Source organism: Girardinichthys multiradiatus, chromosome 18, assembly GCF_021462225.1.
Source record: "Girardinichthys multiradiatus isolate DD_20200921_A chromosome 18, DD_fGirMul_XY1, whole genome shotgun sequence".
NCBI lineage: Eukaryota > Metazoa > Chordata > Actinopteri > Cyprinodontiformes > Goodeidae > Girardinichthys > Girardinichthys multiradiatus.
This window is the reverse complement of record NC_061810.1, coordinates 4,130,274-4,145,358: the sequence shown is the minus strand read 5'-3', so window position 1 is coordinate 4,145,358 and position 15,085 is coordinate 4,130,274. Positions and strand designations below refer to the sequence as shown.

Below are 15,085 nucleotides of genomic sequence, written 5' to 3'. Positions count from 1 at the left end.
CCAAGACATTGTCATACCAAGGCATGGTAATACCAAGGTACGGTCATACCAAGGCACGGTGATACCAACGTATGGTTATACCAAGGCATGGTCATACCAAGGTACGGTTATACCAAGGCATGGTCATACCAAGGTACAGTTATACCAAGGCATGGTTATACCAAGGCACGGTGATACCAAGGTACAGTTATACCAAGGCATGGACATACCAAGACACAGTCATACCAAGGCACGGTAATACCAAGGTACAGTTATACCAAGGCATGGTTATACCAAGGCATGGTTATACCAAGGCACTGTGATACCATGGTACAGTTATACCAAGGCATGGTCATACCAAGGCAAGGTGATACCTAGGTACAGTTATACCAAGACATTGTCATACCAAGGCATGGTAATACCAAGGTACGGTCATACCAAGGCACGGTGATACCAACGTATGGTTATACCAAGGCATGGTCATACCAAGGTACGGTTATACCAAGGCATGGTCATACCAAGGTACAGTCATAACAAGGTACAGTTATACCAAGGCATGGTCCTACCAAGGCACGGTGATACCAAGGTACAGTTATACCAAGGCATGGTCATACCAAGGTACGGTCATACCAAGGTACGGTCAAACCAAGGCATGGTCATACCAAGGTACGGTCATAACAAGGTTTGGTTATACCAAGGCATGGTTATACCAAGGCACGGTGATACCAAGGTACAGTTATACCAAGGCATGGTCATACCAAGGCACGGTAATACCAATGTACGGTAATACCAAGGCACGGTCATACTAAGGTACAGTTATACCAAGGCATGGTCATACCAAGACACAGTGATACCAAAGTACGGTCATACTAAGGTACAGTCATACCAAGGTACGGTCATACCAAGGTACAGCTATACCAAGGCTTAGTCATACCAAGGTACAGTCATACCAAGGCATGATAATACAAAGGTACAGTTATACCAAGGCATGGTTATACCAAGGCATGGTCATACCAAGGCACTGTGATACCAAGGTACAGTTATACCAAGGCATGGTCATACCAAGGCAAGGTGATACCTAGGTACAGTTATACCAAGACATTGTCATACCAAGGCATGGTAATACCAAGGTACGGTCATACCAAGGCACGGTGATACCAAGGTATGGTTATACCAAGGCATGGTCATACCAAGGTACGGTTATACCAAGGCATGGTCATACCAAGGTACAGTCATAACAAGGTACAGTTATACCAAGGCATGGTCCTACCAAGGCACGGTGATACCAAGGTACAGTTATACCAAGGCATGGTTATAACAATGTACATACCAAGGCACGGTGATACCAAGGTATGGTTATACCAAGGCATGGTCATACCAAGGTACGGTCATACCAAGGTACGGTCAAACCAAGGCATGGTCATACCAAGGTACGGTCATAACAAGGTTCGGTTATACCAAGGCATGGTTATAACAATGTACATACCAAGGCACGGTGATACCAAGGTACAGTTATACCAAGGCATGGTCATACCAAGGCACGGTAATACCAATGTACGGTCATACTAAGGTACAGTTATACCAAGGCATGGTTATACCAAGGCACGGTAATACCAAGTTACGGTAATACCAAGGCACGGTCATACTAAGGTACAGTTATACCAAGGCATGGTTATACCAAGGCACGGTAATACCAAGGCACGGTGATACCAAGGTACAGTGATACCAAGGTACGGTCCTACCAAGGCAAGGTGATACCAAGGCACGGTCATACCAAGGTATGGTCATACCAAGGTACAGTTATACCGAAGCATTGTCATACCAAGGTACAGTCATAACAAGGTACAGTTATACCAAGGCATGGTTATACCAAGGCATGGTCATACCAAGGTACAGTCATACCAAGGCACGGTAATACCAAGATACATTTATACCAAGGCATGGTCATGCCTAGGCACAGTGATACCAAGGTACAGTTATACCAAGGCATGGTTATACCAAGGCATGGTCATACCTAAGCACGGTGATACCAAGGTAAAGTTATACCGAGGCATGGTAATACCAAGGCATGATCATACCAAGGTACGGTCATACCAAGGCATGGTCATGCCAAGGTACGGCTATACCAAGGCATGGTCATACCAAGGTACGGTTATACCGAAGCATCGTCATACCAAGGTATGGTGATAACAAGGTACAGTTACACCAAGACACGTTATACCTAGGCATGGGTCATTTCCAGTTTTCAAGTTATCATAAATTACACTTTTAAAACTGCAAACATTGTCATTTATATCTATACCTATGGATTAAAATCATTTCAGTGAGAACACAGAATGTGCAAAAGTGACAGGAGATTTCTCCAGATGCAAGGAGCACAGAGTATAACAGCCAAAACCCTTCATGCCTTCTTGCTACAAACTGGTAATCAGCTGGAAGAAAGAAAGCTCCAGTACATGCTCTGTTTTTGTCAAAGACAAATCATGTAAAAGACAAACAGTCATGGTGTGGAAACTAAAGGTGTGTTACTTTTCATACAGGCCAATTATCCAGGTAATATCAGTTTGGTAGAATCAGACCGCAGCTGTGTAAAGATTTTAAATTTCACTTCTCTTTTAATCACTCAGAATTATATAGATGATTAATGTTAATGTTTAAATTAAATAAAGTTAAACTAGACCAACTCTTACATAATACATAGAGTTAATAAAAAAAAGTCATTTAAAATGTTTTCCTTTGGAGCTGCACTCAGATCTGATCTGAGGCCTATCTTTGTTCATTCTCAACATAATTAACAAGTTGAATTCTCAGATTCTTTTCTTTGTAACAATTTAAAAAAATCGAAAAACTAATCTTTTTTTTCTCTCTCTGGAAAATGGGTCAAGATTATTCCAAAAATCAGTCAGAAGTTGGCATCTAACATTCAGCAGGTGTTCATTCAATATATTTGCATAAGTCTATGTTATCAAAATAAAAATAAAAAATCTTGAAGCTAACATACAGCAATAGTCAGTATGTTAGATCATTCTAGCAGCAGACAGAATAATTGGTGCTTTTCTGCATCAGGTTTATTCTTTTCTAGATTCAAACGAACTACAGGTCCTTTTCAAAATATTAGCATATTGTGATAAAGATCATTATTTTCCATAATATCATGATGAAAATTTACCATTCATATATTTTAGATTCATTGCACACTAACTGAAATATTTCAGGTCTTTTATTGTCTTAATACGGATGATTTTGGCATACAGCTCATGAAAACCCAAAATTCCTATCTCACAAAATTAGCATATCATTAAAAGGGTCTCTAAACGAGCTATGAACCTAATCATCTGAATCAACGAGTTAACTCTAAACACCTGCAAAAGATTCCTGAGGCCTTTAAAACTCCCAGCCTGGTTCATCATTCAAAACCCCAATCATGTCCAGAAGGCCACTATTGACACCCTCAAGCAAGAGGGTAAGACACAGAAAGACATTTCTGAACGAATAGGCTGTTCCCAGAGTGCTGTATCAAGGCAACTCAGTGGGAAGTCTGTGGGAAGGAAAAAGTGTGGCAGAAAACGCTGCACAACGAGAAGAGGTGACCGGACCCTGAGGAAGATTGTGGAGAAGGGCCGATTCCAGACCGTGGGGGACCTGCGGAAGCAGTGGACTGAGTCTGGAGTAGAAACATCCAGAGCCACCGTGCACAGGCGTGTGCAGGAAATGGGCTACAGGTGCCACATTCCCCAGGTCAAGCCACTTTTGAACCAGAAACAGCGGCAGAAGTGCCTGACCTGGGCTACAGAGAAGCAGCACTGGACTGTTGCTCAGTGGTCCAAAGTACTTTTTTCGGATGAAAGCAAATTCTGCATGCCTTTCGGAAATCAAGGTGCCAGAGTCTGGAGGAAGACTGCGGAGAAGGAAATGCCAAAATGCCAGAAGTCCAGTGTCAAGTACCCACAGTCAGTGATGGTGTGGGGTGCCGTGTCAGCTGCTGGTGTTGGTCCACTGTGTTTTATCAAGGGCAGGGTCAATACAGCTAGCTATCAGGAGATTTTGGAGCACTTCATGCTTCCATCTGCTGAAAAGCTTTATGGAGATGAAAATGTCATTTTTCAGCACGACCTGGCACCTGCTCACAGTGCCAAAACAACTGGTAAATGGTTTACTGACCATGGTATCACTGTGCTCAATTGGCCTGCCAACTCTCCTGACCTGAACCCCATAGAGAATCTGTGGGATATTGTGAAGAGAACGTTGAGAGACTCAAGACCCAACACTCTGGATGAGCTAAAGGCCGCTATCGAAGCATCCTGGGCCTCCATAAGACCCCAGCAGTGCCACAGGCTGATTGCCTCCACGCCACGCCGCATTGAAGCAGTCATTTCTGCAAAAGGATTCCCGACCAAGTATTGAGTGCATAACTGTACATGATTATTTGAAGGTTGACGTTTTTTGTATTAAAAACACTTTTCTTTTATTGGTCGGATGAAATATGCTAATTTTGTGAGATAGGAATTTTGGGTTTTCATGAGCTGTATGCCAAAATCATCCCTATTAAGACAATAAAAGACCTGAAATATTTCAGTTAGTGTGCAATGAATCTAAAATATATGAATGTTAAATTTTCATCATGACATTATGGAAAATAATGAACTTTATCACAATATGCTAATATTTTGAGAAGGACCTGTAACAACAAATCAAGAAATGCAGGTTTAGTCGAGCAGTCTTGGAGTGAGAGAGCAGGGTAAGATACGTCACCATCTTTCTCCTTCTCTGTCATCCCTGCGGAGTACTATGTCAACCACTAACAATAAATGCAGAACAATCACAATCTTTGCTTACCTCGCTGTTGTAAAGCCAGAGCCTCATGTCCTCCTCCTTGATGCGGAGCCTCTGTGACAGGTACAGGTGGATGTCCTTGATGGTGGCCATGCGGCTGAAGCAGCCGGTGTAGGCCAGCATCCTCTTCAGAGGAGCGTTTGGAGATGGGACGTTTCCTGCAAGAATAAAAACCCACATTTAGACACTGACCTAATCACAGGAGAAACAATCATGATGAGAACCCGACCTTTCATCCAACACACAAGCTCACAGATGCAACAAACAACAACCATCAGCTGATTGAGGATTAGTTGTAAGAAAGCAGCAAGAAAGGGGCTCGTTGGTCAATCAATGCAGGCATGATTGGTCAAATAATCAGTAAATCAACTTGGTGAATTTAGGGCTCAGCGCCAATGAATTCAAACACAATCTAATCAATTAAACATGTTATTTAGTCATTCAACTGATTGTGACTGAAAAATATTAGAAACTCTGGTAGTGTCATTCCCATCTACACAGCTTTGCTTTTCCCTCATAACACACAGTGAAGCAGCCTGTACATTTGTTTATCCTGGATATTTATCCCGAGGGCCTCAGTGGCCTGGCAGTAATCCAAGTGTGAGTGAGAATAGAAGCCAACGCTGTTCTGGGGCAGAAACCGGATCTGATGACATGATTTGGAGAAGCGCTCTCATACTGAGTGCTGATGTCAGCAAGAGCATCCCAAACTGGATTAGGGCTGAAATTACTTTCTAAATGTCCATTAAAGCTCAGATGTTCATCAGCAGAGAAATTAAACACCGAGGTCAAGTGAAGCTTTTCTTATTATGTGAGAGGCTCTAAATATAGTTTCTTTAAAATATGATATTCCTTTATTGTCAGAACAGGTCTGAAAGTGGTCTTACATCACAGCATTATTGTTTACAGACAGATGGAATCAAAAAGTACACATGGTAAGATGAGTAGACAATGGCATTCCATGCTGGTTAATGTTTGAAGTTTAGCTTCAGGATTGACTGATGAACAAAAGCATTTCTCGGTGAACCTTTATTAAACTGTGGAACACTGTATCTTTGGCCTGATGGTAACAGTCTGTATTCGTGATCTTTACCATATTATTGTAGTAGGAAGAGCCATAAAGATCCACAATGGGGGACCTCAAATCTTAGAGCAAGAAAGGTCATGATGTAGACTAAGATTAAACTGAAGAGGTTTTTAAATATTGTGAAGTATTTCTGTTACTTCCTGGCATTGCATCTATAAAACAGGACACCATGTCATGATGGTAACGTTTCATTATAAAACATTTATTCATTCCCCAATCCTTTCCACCTCTGCTCATGTTAACCCCCCATAAATGTTACTGGGACTTTATGTGATAAACTTACAGAAAGTACAACATAATGGTAAAATAGAAGGAAAGGGGCACATGGTTTCCCTTACTCTGATACCCCTAAACCAAACCCAGTGCCACCAATTGCCTTCAGAGGTCACGTACCTCATAGACATAGTCCAGCTGGAAGACATGGAGAAGTTAAAAGCAGGGCTTGGCTGTAGAACAATATACTAAGCTTTGAACATCTCACAGAGCAACTGTGAACCTACTGAGACAAGGCTGACCATGTTAACCAAAAAGCAACACTGCACATCACCCTGAACACACTGTTTTGACAATGGTGAACACACCATTTTGACAGTAAAACATGGTGGTGGCGTGGGAATGTGTTTCCTCAGCAGGGACTGGAAAGCTCGTCAGAGATGATGGAAAGATGGATCGAGCTGAATATAACACAATGCTGGAAGAAACCCTGCTAAATGTTGCAAAATACTTGGGACAGGGGCAGAGGTTTACCTTCCAGCTTGATGACCTTAAACATACAGCCACAGAAGCAGTACAATGGTTTAGATCAAAGCATATTGATTTGTTACAATGGCTCAATTAAAGTCCAGACTTAAACCTAATCAAGGACCTGTGGCTGTTCTCAGATCCACCTTATCCAATCCGACTGAACTTGAGCCATTTTACAAAGCAGCACGAGGAATGATTTGTCTCTAAATATGCAGAGCTGGCTTGTGCAACTGCAGCAAAAGGCTGATCTACAAAACACTGACTTATAGGGACCCAAGGATGTTTTTCACAATGTTTTTCCTTTCTCTGTCATGCCATCACTCCAAAGCTGTGGAGATTGGAAAAACTCAATTATTCAACTTTCATAATGATTAGCCTTTCATGGGCCACTGGGTAATCCCCTGCCTGGCTTGGATGAGTCCACACGAGGAAGATTAACGGGGGGAGTTGCGGGACTGCTCAAGGAAGCATTGATCGACGGCTTGCTCTGGTCTTGCTGCAGGCTTACGTTACCTCTTGGTGGTGGCAAATACGGTGGGAACATTCGCAGGCTGGTCATACCCATATTGACCCAGATGTTGGACTGGGGGGACCGGGTGGCGGGCTGCTGGCGGAGAAAGAGGAGGTAGCGGGGGAAGAGTTCCAGCTCTGCTTGACCAATCTTGCTTTCCAGGATAACCTGCAGGAGTAGAGAGGAAAGTTATGGTAGTTACCAGTGAAGCAACTGGTCCTGGAAGAGCAGAATAGTTAAACAGAGGGCAACATCAAGGGACATGCCAAGACGTTTTGGTTTATTAGGGTTTACTCCAAAGTGAGACCAACTTTGTGAAATCTAAGTCATAAAGTTCAACGCATCTACAGTCCAACAAATAGAGCAAAAGGTCTCCAACCACCGGGCCTTGGAGCAGTACCAGGCTTTGGTCTAGTGGTACTAGGGCGCGGAGGATTCAATTAACATGCATAGTTATGTCGGTGGTATTAACGAGTGGAGAGTGTGAGCAGTTTTATTTTGAAAACCCAGAAGCTTTCGAAGGTGCGCTTGAGAAGTATAAGATACGAAGTTAAAGTAAGCAGGAAGGAAAGCATGCAAGTAAACATGGAGGAGAGAGAGCATCCGGCCCAGTCCAATCCAACAGTATCTTGTTGCTTTTATAGTTTTACAATAAAATTTGCCAAAGAAACGTTGCTGATTATGTGGCTGCATCACATATGATCTTCACAATACAAAACTACAATTAGCTGTTATGTCAACTACATTTGTATTGATTAAATGTATTTAATACAGAACAGAACAGAATAGAATAGAAAATTCTTTATTGTGAGAAACTTTCGGTGTCTCAGCAACAAAGCAAAAGATGAAGAAAGAATACAGGTTTATGCATCACTAAAACCATAGAAAAAGTTACCAGACTAAAAGCTTTAAGAACCAGTCGGGAAAAACAATCAGGCTGTAAAGTAAAGCAGAATAAAACCCAGGATAAATGAAATGTATTTATGAACATACTGTGTGGTTATCAACAAGCATACTCAGATGAATTAAATTAGAGGTGCAGCATAGTCAGCTGGCATTGGTGACAACATCAATGTAAGAACTGTGCAATATAATATAAAACAGAAAACAAATAAAACATAATCTCCTTTGTGTAGTGAAGGAGCAGTGAGTGTAACTGTCATGTATGCAGCCAATTATGCCTGGAAACCCAGAAATATATCAATAGATAATGCTTGAAGTCTCAAATGTGATACAGATTAAATTACTGCTCTCACTGATCCCTGCAATCCTGTAGGATTCTTCTTTTATGAGTCTCGTGGATCTGTGACTAGGGAACACCACACAACTGTACAGCAGGGGTGCCAACAGTTTCTTAGACTGCAAAGCTACTTATAAATGCCCAAGTCACAAAGATCTACTGTCCAACGGTGGGGAGGGGAGGCTCCTGTTTAAAAACTCTGTTTGAAAATGAAATTTAACTAAACCTAAGCTATTTGTACCCGATGATAACACAAAAGAACAGAACTAAACTAAAATCTCAGTTGGGCTTCGAAACCCAGTACCCTGCGTGAGAGCCAGAGACACAGACCACTCGGCAAAGGAGGACAATCTGACTTTAATAAATGTTTGTGATCAAAAATAAATTAAATGAGAAAGTGATAAGACATCTAATTCAATTCAAAAATACTTTATTAATCCTAAAGGGAAATGTTATAAATCATGGTCTGATCACCCTCTTCTGATGTAGATTTCTGCACAGTAATTGCACACCAACGTCTCCAGGCTCCTCCAGAAAAGATCACACCATTTCTGACACTTTCTTTGTGCCAGATCTCAACAAAAATGTAGACCAAACCCTGGGTTCAATAAACCCTGCTACCAAGCAGGGTTGGTTCACAGAGTATGTGGCAGGGGTAACTTAACTCAGGGTAAACACTACCTGACTGTCTGAAATCGAAAACCCAGGGTATGAACATACTTACCCCAGAACTTACTCACAGTTCTCACTAAACCTGCCCAGGAGGCTGCAAATCAACTGCTTATGTGCCTAATAAAGTTGTCTGGATTTGAATCCGAAAAAGGTCAGTAGTTCAGTCTTGAAGACGTTCTATGCTGTTTTTTCCAGTGTATGGGATACTATTACACCCAGCCTCATGGTAACACTGAGCTGGTGTGCTCCATTCACTCACCGGTCGAGGCAGGCTCAGGTTGGCACCGTACCAGTGGTAGAGTGCCCGCCACACTGGCTCTGGCACCATCTCAAAGTCTCTACCAGGCACCAGCTGCAAAGAGCGCTTCAGCCTTCCACCCTCCATAGTTAATGTAGGGGCCTGCAGGGGACAGAGCACATGTAAGATAAAAAAGCACAAAAAAGACCATGTACAAGCTGTCAGGCTTCTATTATTACAGTAAACAGTACAGATAAAAACTAAATAGAAACATCATCTGGTTCCAGGCAACAAAAAACACACAAGTGGATTTCAAGTGAGAACCTCTGCAACCAAACTAAAATCAAGCTTGTACTCGTACTCGTCGTCTTCCGCTTATCCGGGACTGGGTCGCGGGGGCAGCAGACTCAGCAGAGATGCCCAGACGTCCCTCTCTCCAGACACTTCCTCCAGAGGGAGCCCAAGGCGTTCCCAGGCCAGCCGAGAGACATAGTCCCTCCAGCGTGTCCTGGGCCGTCCCCTGGGCCTCCTCCCGGTGGGACGTGCCTGGAACACCTCCCGAGGAAGGCGTCCAGGAGGCATCCGGTATAGATGCCCGAGCCACCTCAACTGGCTCCTCTCAATGTGGAGGAGCAGCGGCTCTACTCCGAGCCCCTCCCGGATGGCCGAGCTCCTCACCCTATCTCTAAGGGAGTGCCCGGCAATCCACGGAGGAAGCTCATTTCAGCCGCTTGTATCCGGGATCTCGTTCTTTCGGTCATGACCCAAAGTTCATGGCCATAGGTGAGGGTAGGAACGTAGACCGACCGGTAAATTGAATTTGCTTTTCGGCTCAGCTCTCTCTTCACCACAACGGACCGGCACAGCGCCCCCATTACTGTGGCAGCTGCACCGATCCGTCTGTCGATCTCCCGCTCCATTCTTCCCTCACTCGTGAACAAGACCCCGAGATACTTAAACTCCTCCACTTGAGGCAGGAACTCCCCTCCAACCTGAAGAGGACAAGCCACCCTTTTCTGGTCGAGTACCATGGCCTCGGACTTGGAGGAGCTGATCCTCATCCCAGCCGCTTCACACTCGGCTGCGAACCGCCCCAGCGCGTGCTGTAGGTCTTGGCAAGAGGGGACCAGTAGGACCATGTCATCTGCAAAAAGAAGAGACGAAATCCAATGGTCCCCAAACCAGACCCCCTCTGGCCTTTGACTGCGCCTAGATATCCTGTCCATAAAAGTTATGAACAGGACCGGTGACAAAGGGCAGCCTTGCCGGAATCCAACATGCACCGGGAACAGGTCCGACTTAGTGCCGGCAATGCGGACCAAACTCCTGCTCCGCTCGTACAGGGACCGGATGGCCCCAAATAAAGGGCCCCCGATTCCATACTCCTGGAGCACCCCCCACATGGCATCACGAGGGACACAGTCAAATGCCTTCTCCAGGTCCACAAAACACATGTGAACCGGTTGGGCAAACTCCCATGAACCCTCGAGCACCCAGTAGAGGGTATAGAGCTGGTCCAGTGTTCCACGGCCACAAAATAAAACAGTTCTTTTTCATTTATCTGCTCACTAAAGCATTAGCATTGCTTAATTACCAAAAGCTTGGATGATATACTTGTATAAGCCTAAGACAGCGCAAATGTAGGATTGTAAGGTAAACCTGGGGTGGAGCACATCATACTGGAGTCCTCTCTGAGGCTGCTTCTATTCTCAGATGCCAAACATATCTAGAAGCAAAGCTGACAAGCTTGTGGAAGACTTGCATCATAAGCGAAAACACTGACTTCTATCCAGTTTAGTAAAGTACAACGCAAAACGTTCTCATACTGTATGAACCTTTTCATATTTTGTAATGTTATAATTACAAAATATACACTGCTAATAACAAAATGAAGGGACACTCAAATAACACATCCTAGATCTGAATGAATGAAATATTCTCATTGAATACTTTGTTCTGTACAAAGTTGAATGTGCTGACAACAAAATCACACTGAAATCATCAATGGAAATCAAATTTATTAACCAATGGAGGCCTGGATTTGGAGTCACACACAAAGTTAAATTGGAAAAACACACTACAGGCTGATCCAACTTTGATGTAATGTCCTTAAAATAAGTCAAAATGAGGCTCAGTATTGTGTGTGGCCTCCACGTGCCTGTATGACCTCCCTTCAACGCCTGGGCATGCTCCTGATGAGACGGCAGATGGTCTGAAGGATCTCCTCCCAGACCTGGACTAAAGCATCCGCCAACTCCTGGACAGTCTGTGGTGCAACGTGACGTTGGTGGATGGAGCGAGACATGATGTCCCAGATGTGCTCAATCGGATTCAGGTCTGGGGAACGAGCGGGCCAGTCCATAGCTTCAATGTCTTCATCTTTCAGGAACTTCTGACACACTCCAGCCACATGAGGTGTAGCATTGTCCTGCATTAGGAGGAACCCAGGGCCAACCGCACCAGCATATGGTCTCACAAGGGGTATGAGGATCTCATCTCGGTACTTAATGGCAGTCAGGCTACCTCTGGCGAGCACACGGAGGGCCATGCGGCCCTCCAAAGAAATGCCACCCCACACCATTACTGACCCACTGCCAAACCAGTCATGCTGAAGGATGTTGCAGGCAGCAGATCGCTCTCCACGGTGTCTCCATACTCTGTCACGTCTGTCACATGTGCTCAGTGTGAACCTGCTTTCATCTGTGTAGAGCTCAGGGCACCAGTGGCGAATTTGCCAATCCTGGTGTTCTCTGGCAAATGCCAAGCGTCCTGCATGGTGTTGGGCTGTGAGTACAACCCCCATTTGTGGACGTCGGGCCCCCATACCATCCTCATGGAGTCGGTTTCTAACCGTTTGTGCAGACACATACACATTTGTGGCCTGCTGGAGGTCATTTTGCAGGGCTCTGGCAGTGCTCCTCCTGTTCCTCCTTGCACAAAGGCGGAGGTAGTGGTCCTGCTGCTGGGTTGTTGCCCTCCTACGACCTCCTCCACGTCTCCTGGTGTACTGGCCTGTCTCCTGGTAGTGCCTCCAGGCTCTGGACACTACACTGACAGACACAGCAAACCTTCTTGCCACAGCTCGCATTGATGTGCCATCCTGGATGAGCTGCACTACCTGAGCCACTTGTGTGGGTTGTAGAGTCCGTCTCATGCTACCACGAGTGTGAAAGCACCACCAACATTCAAAAGTGACCAAAACATCAGCCAGAAAGCATAGGTACTGAGAAGTAGTCTGTGGTCCCCACCTGCAGAACCACTCCTTTATTGAGTGTGTCTTGCTAATCGCCAAAGATTTCCCCCTGTTGTCTATTACATTTGCACAACATCATGTGAAATTGATTGTTAATCAGTGTTGCTTCCTAAGTGGACAGTTTGATTTCACAGAAGTTTGATTTACTTGGAGTTATATTGTGTTGTTTAAGTGTTCCCTTTAATTTTTTTGAGCAGTGTATTTTACTAAGATTCTATGTAAAAGACTCAGATTAAATAGTGCTTAATTGTGAAGTCTGATGAAAGGAAAGATTGCTTTCAGATTTGTAAATTTTTACCATTTGTATTCATGCCTTCTGAGAAGGTACTATGTAGAAGCAAATATTTACAGCTGAAGATTTTTTGGAGTATGTCTCTACCAGGTATGCACATCTAGAGTAGGGCTGGAGCAAATCAGGAAAATATTTTATTATGATGAAGATATTAATAAAATATTATGATTATCATGAAGAAGTACTCCCGTTGTGGGCATTAAGAGGAGTTGGAGACCAAATATGTTCTGGATGTACAGAGCATGAATGCATAACACATGAGATATTAAATTCTTCCATATATTGCATGCATGCAGTCCTTTGCTATTGAGATGATGTAAAAACTGATATTATAGTAAAAATTGTGATATGATATACAGTGCAGCTCTAGCTTAGACTGAAATGTTTGCCCTTTCTTCAATGCAAAACAATTCAAGATCTTTCAGACCAGATGGAGACTGTATGTGAACAGCAATTTTTAACGCTTGCCACAGAATCTGAATTAGACTTTGACTAGGAAACTTTAACACATGAATTTGCACGGATCTAAACCATTCCATTGTGGTTCCAGCTTTATGCTCAAGGTCATTGTCCTGCTGGAAGGTAAACATCAGCCCCAGTATTAAGTCTTTTATAACCTTTGACAGGTGTTCCTGTTTTTGCATTTAGCTTAGGCCATATTCCCATCAACACTGACTCCCTTTCTGTGTCCCTAATAAAGAACAGCATTTCCACAAAATGATGCTGCCACCACCGTGTTTCACTGTGGCCATGATCTGTCCAAGGTGATGTGCAGTGTTAACTTTCAACCATACAGCATTTAAGGTACAGGCCAAAACGTTAGCAAACCTGACCAGAGCACTTTCTTTCACATGATTTCTGTGCTCTCTATATGGTTTGTGGTCAACTGTGAATGATATTTCTAAAGGATTTCTTCCAACAATGGCTTTCGTCTTGCAGAGAACATGACTAATAGTTCTTCTGTCAACAAAAACCTCCACCTATGTTGTGGGTAACTGCAGTTCCTCTAAAGCTACCATTTTATTTGGGGGTATCAGAGTAAATGGGAGTGAATGCAAATGACAAAACAATTTTCACATTTATTTTAGCAAAAATATTGAAAACTATGCATCCTTTTCAGTCCACTTAAATCTGCAATACAATCCATTAAAATATGTGGATGTAAAGTGATTAATACATTTTTTAAAACTTTTAATGAAATGTTTATTGCTTCATATTCTTTTGGATTGGGTCTGTATATGGAAGAACCTTTAAATACAATTCTGAAATTTATGAGTGTGTACAGGATTTAGGAAAAACCATTTCTTGCCTTTATGGGATCGGTGGTGACCAGAGACTGGTTGTCGATGGCTCCAGGCCTTTGTGCTGTCAGCTGGGAGGGCAGGTGGCCATTGGCTCCAGAAAAACACTGATTGTTATTTTCTGATATGTTGTGCTGACGGGCGAAACAACTCTCTGCTGCTGATGGAGCAAGCTGAGGACTCAGTGCTGTTGGGGCATGGAGGGAGGAGATAAGAGTCAACAACCGTAGCAAACGTCTGAAAAATGCTGTTACATAACAAAACTGTCAGATGAGACAGCTCATCTAGTACATACTGCAGTAACATAACGCTAATTCTTGAGGAATGAGGAATATTTTACGGCAGACTTTTTAAAGAAAAGTTGGTATTTGAGGGCAACGTTTAACTAACTGGACAGCCAAGCCTCACTTTTTAGATGGGAACTAAATAAAATCCGTCAAACAATATGAAATAGGCTAAAAGATTTCGAAAAGCAACACGTCTAAAGAAACTCAAGAACAGATTATACACCGACATTTATTAATCTGAAAAAAGTCACAAAGTTATTTCCAATGGTTTTAGATCTCCACCAAACTACAGTGAGAGTCATTATAGAACATGTGTGAACCTCGCCAGGCATGGCAGGCCTAACAACATTTCTCCAAGAGCGCATCGAGGACTCATCCAGGAGGTCACAAAAGAACCCAGAACATCATCTAAATCTTTGCAGTTCTCACTTAGCTCATTTAAGGTCAGTGTTCATGAATCAACAATCAGACAGAGACCAGAGAAAAGGGCATCTATGGGACAGTTTCAAGGCCAGAACCACTGCTGACCAAAAAGAACACAAGGACCTGTCTTACATTTGAGCCATATCTTCTTCAACTTTATGTGAATAGCTCTGAATCTTTGTACACGGTGGCACAGTTGGTAGCACTGTTGCCTTGCAGCAAGAA

At 43.4% G+C, this 15,085-nt stretch overlaps 1 protein-coding gene across 2 annotated transcripts in view; it reads right to left on the bottom strand.

Annotated features, from left to right (window-relative positions):
* The window catches only part of usp32 (ubiquitin specific peptidase 32), an 85,874-nt gene that overhangs the window by 23,642 nt on the left and 47,147 nt on the right, over positions 1–15,085 (bottom strand). The window contains exons 14-17 of one of the 2 annotated variants that reach the window (XM_047391935.1): positions 14,159–14,337; positions 9,326–9,466; positions 7,157–7,322; positions 4,816–4,970 (exon numbers count right to left, since the gene is read on the bottom strand). In XM_047391935.1, coding sequence (XP_047247891.1) covers positions 4,816–4,970; positions 7,157–7,322; positions 9,326–9,466; positions 14,159–14,337 — 641 coding nt within the window. The remainder of the gene's footprint in view (positions 1–4,815; positions 4,971–7,156; positions 7,323–9,325; positions 9,467–14,158; positions 14,338–15,085) is intronic. The other variant, XM_047391936.1, reaches the window with a different exon arrangement.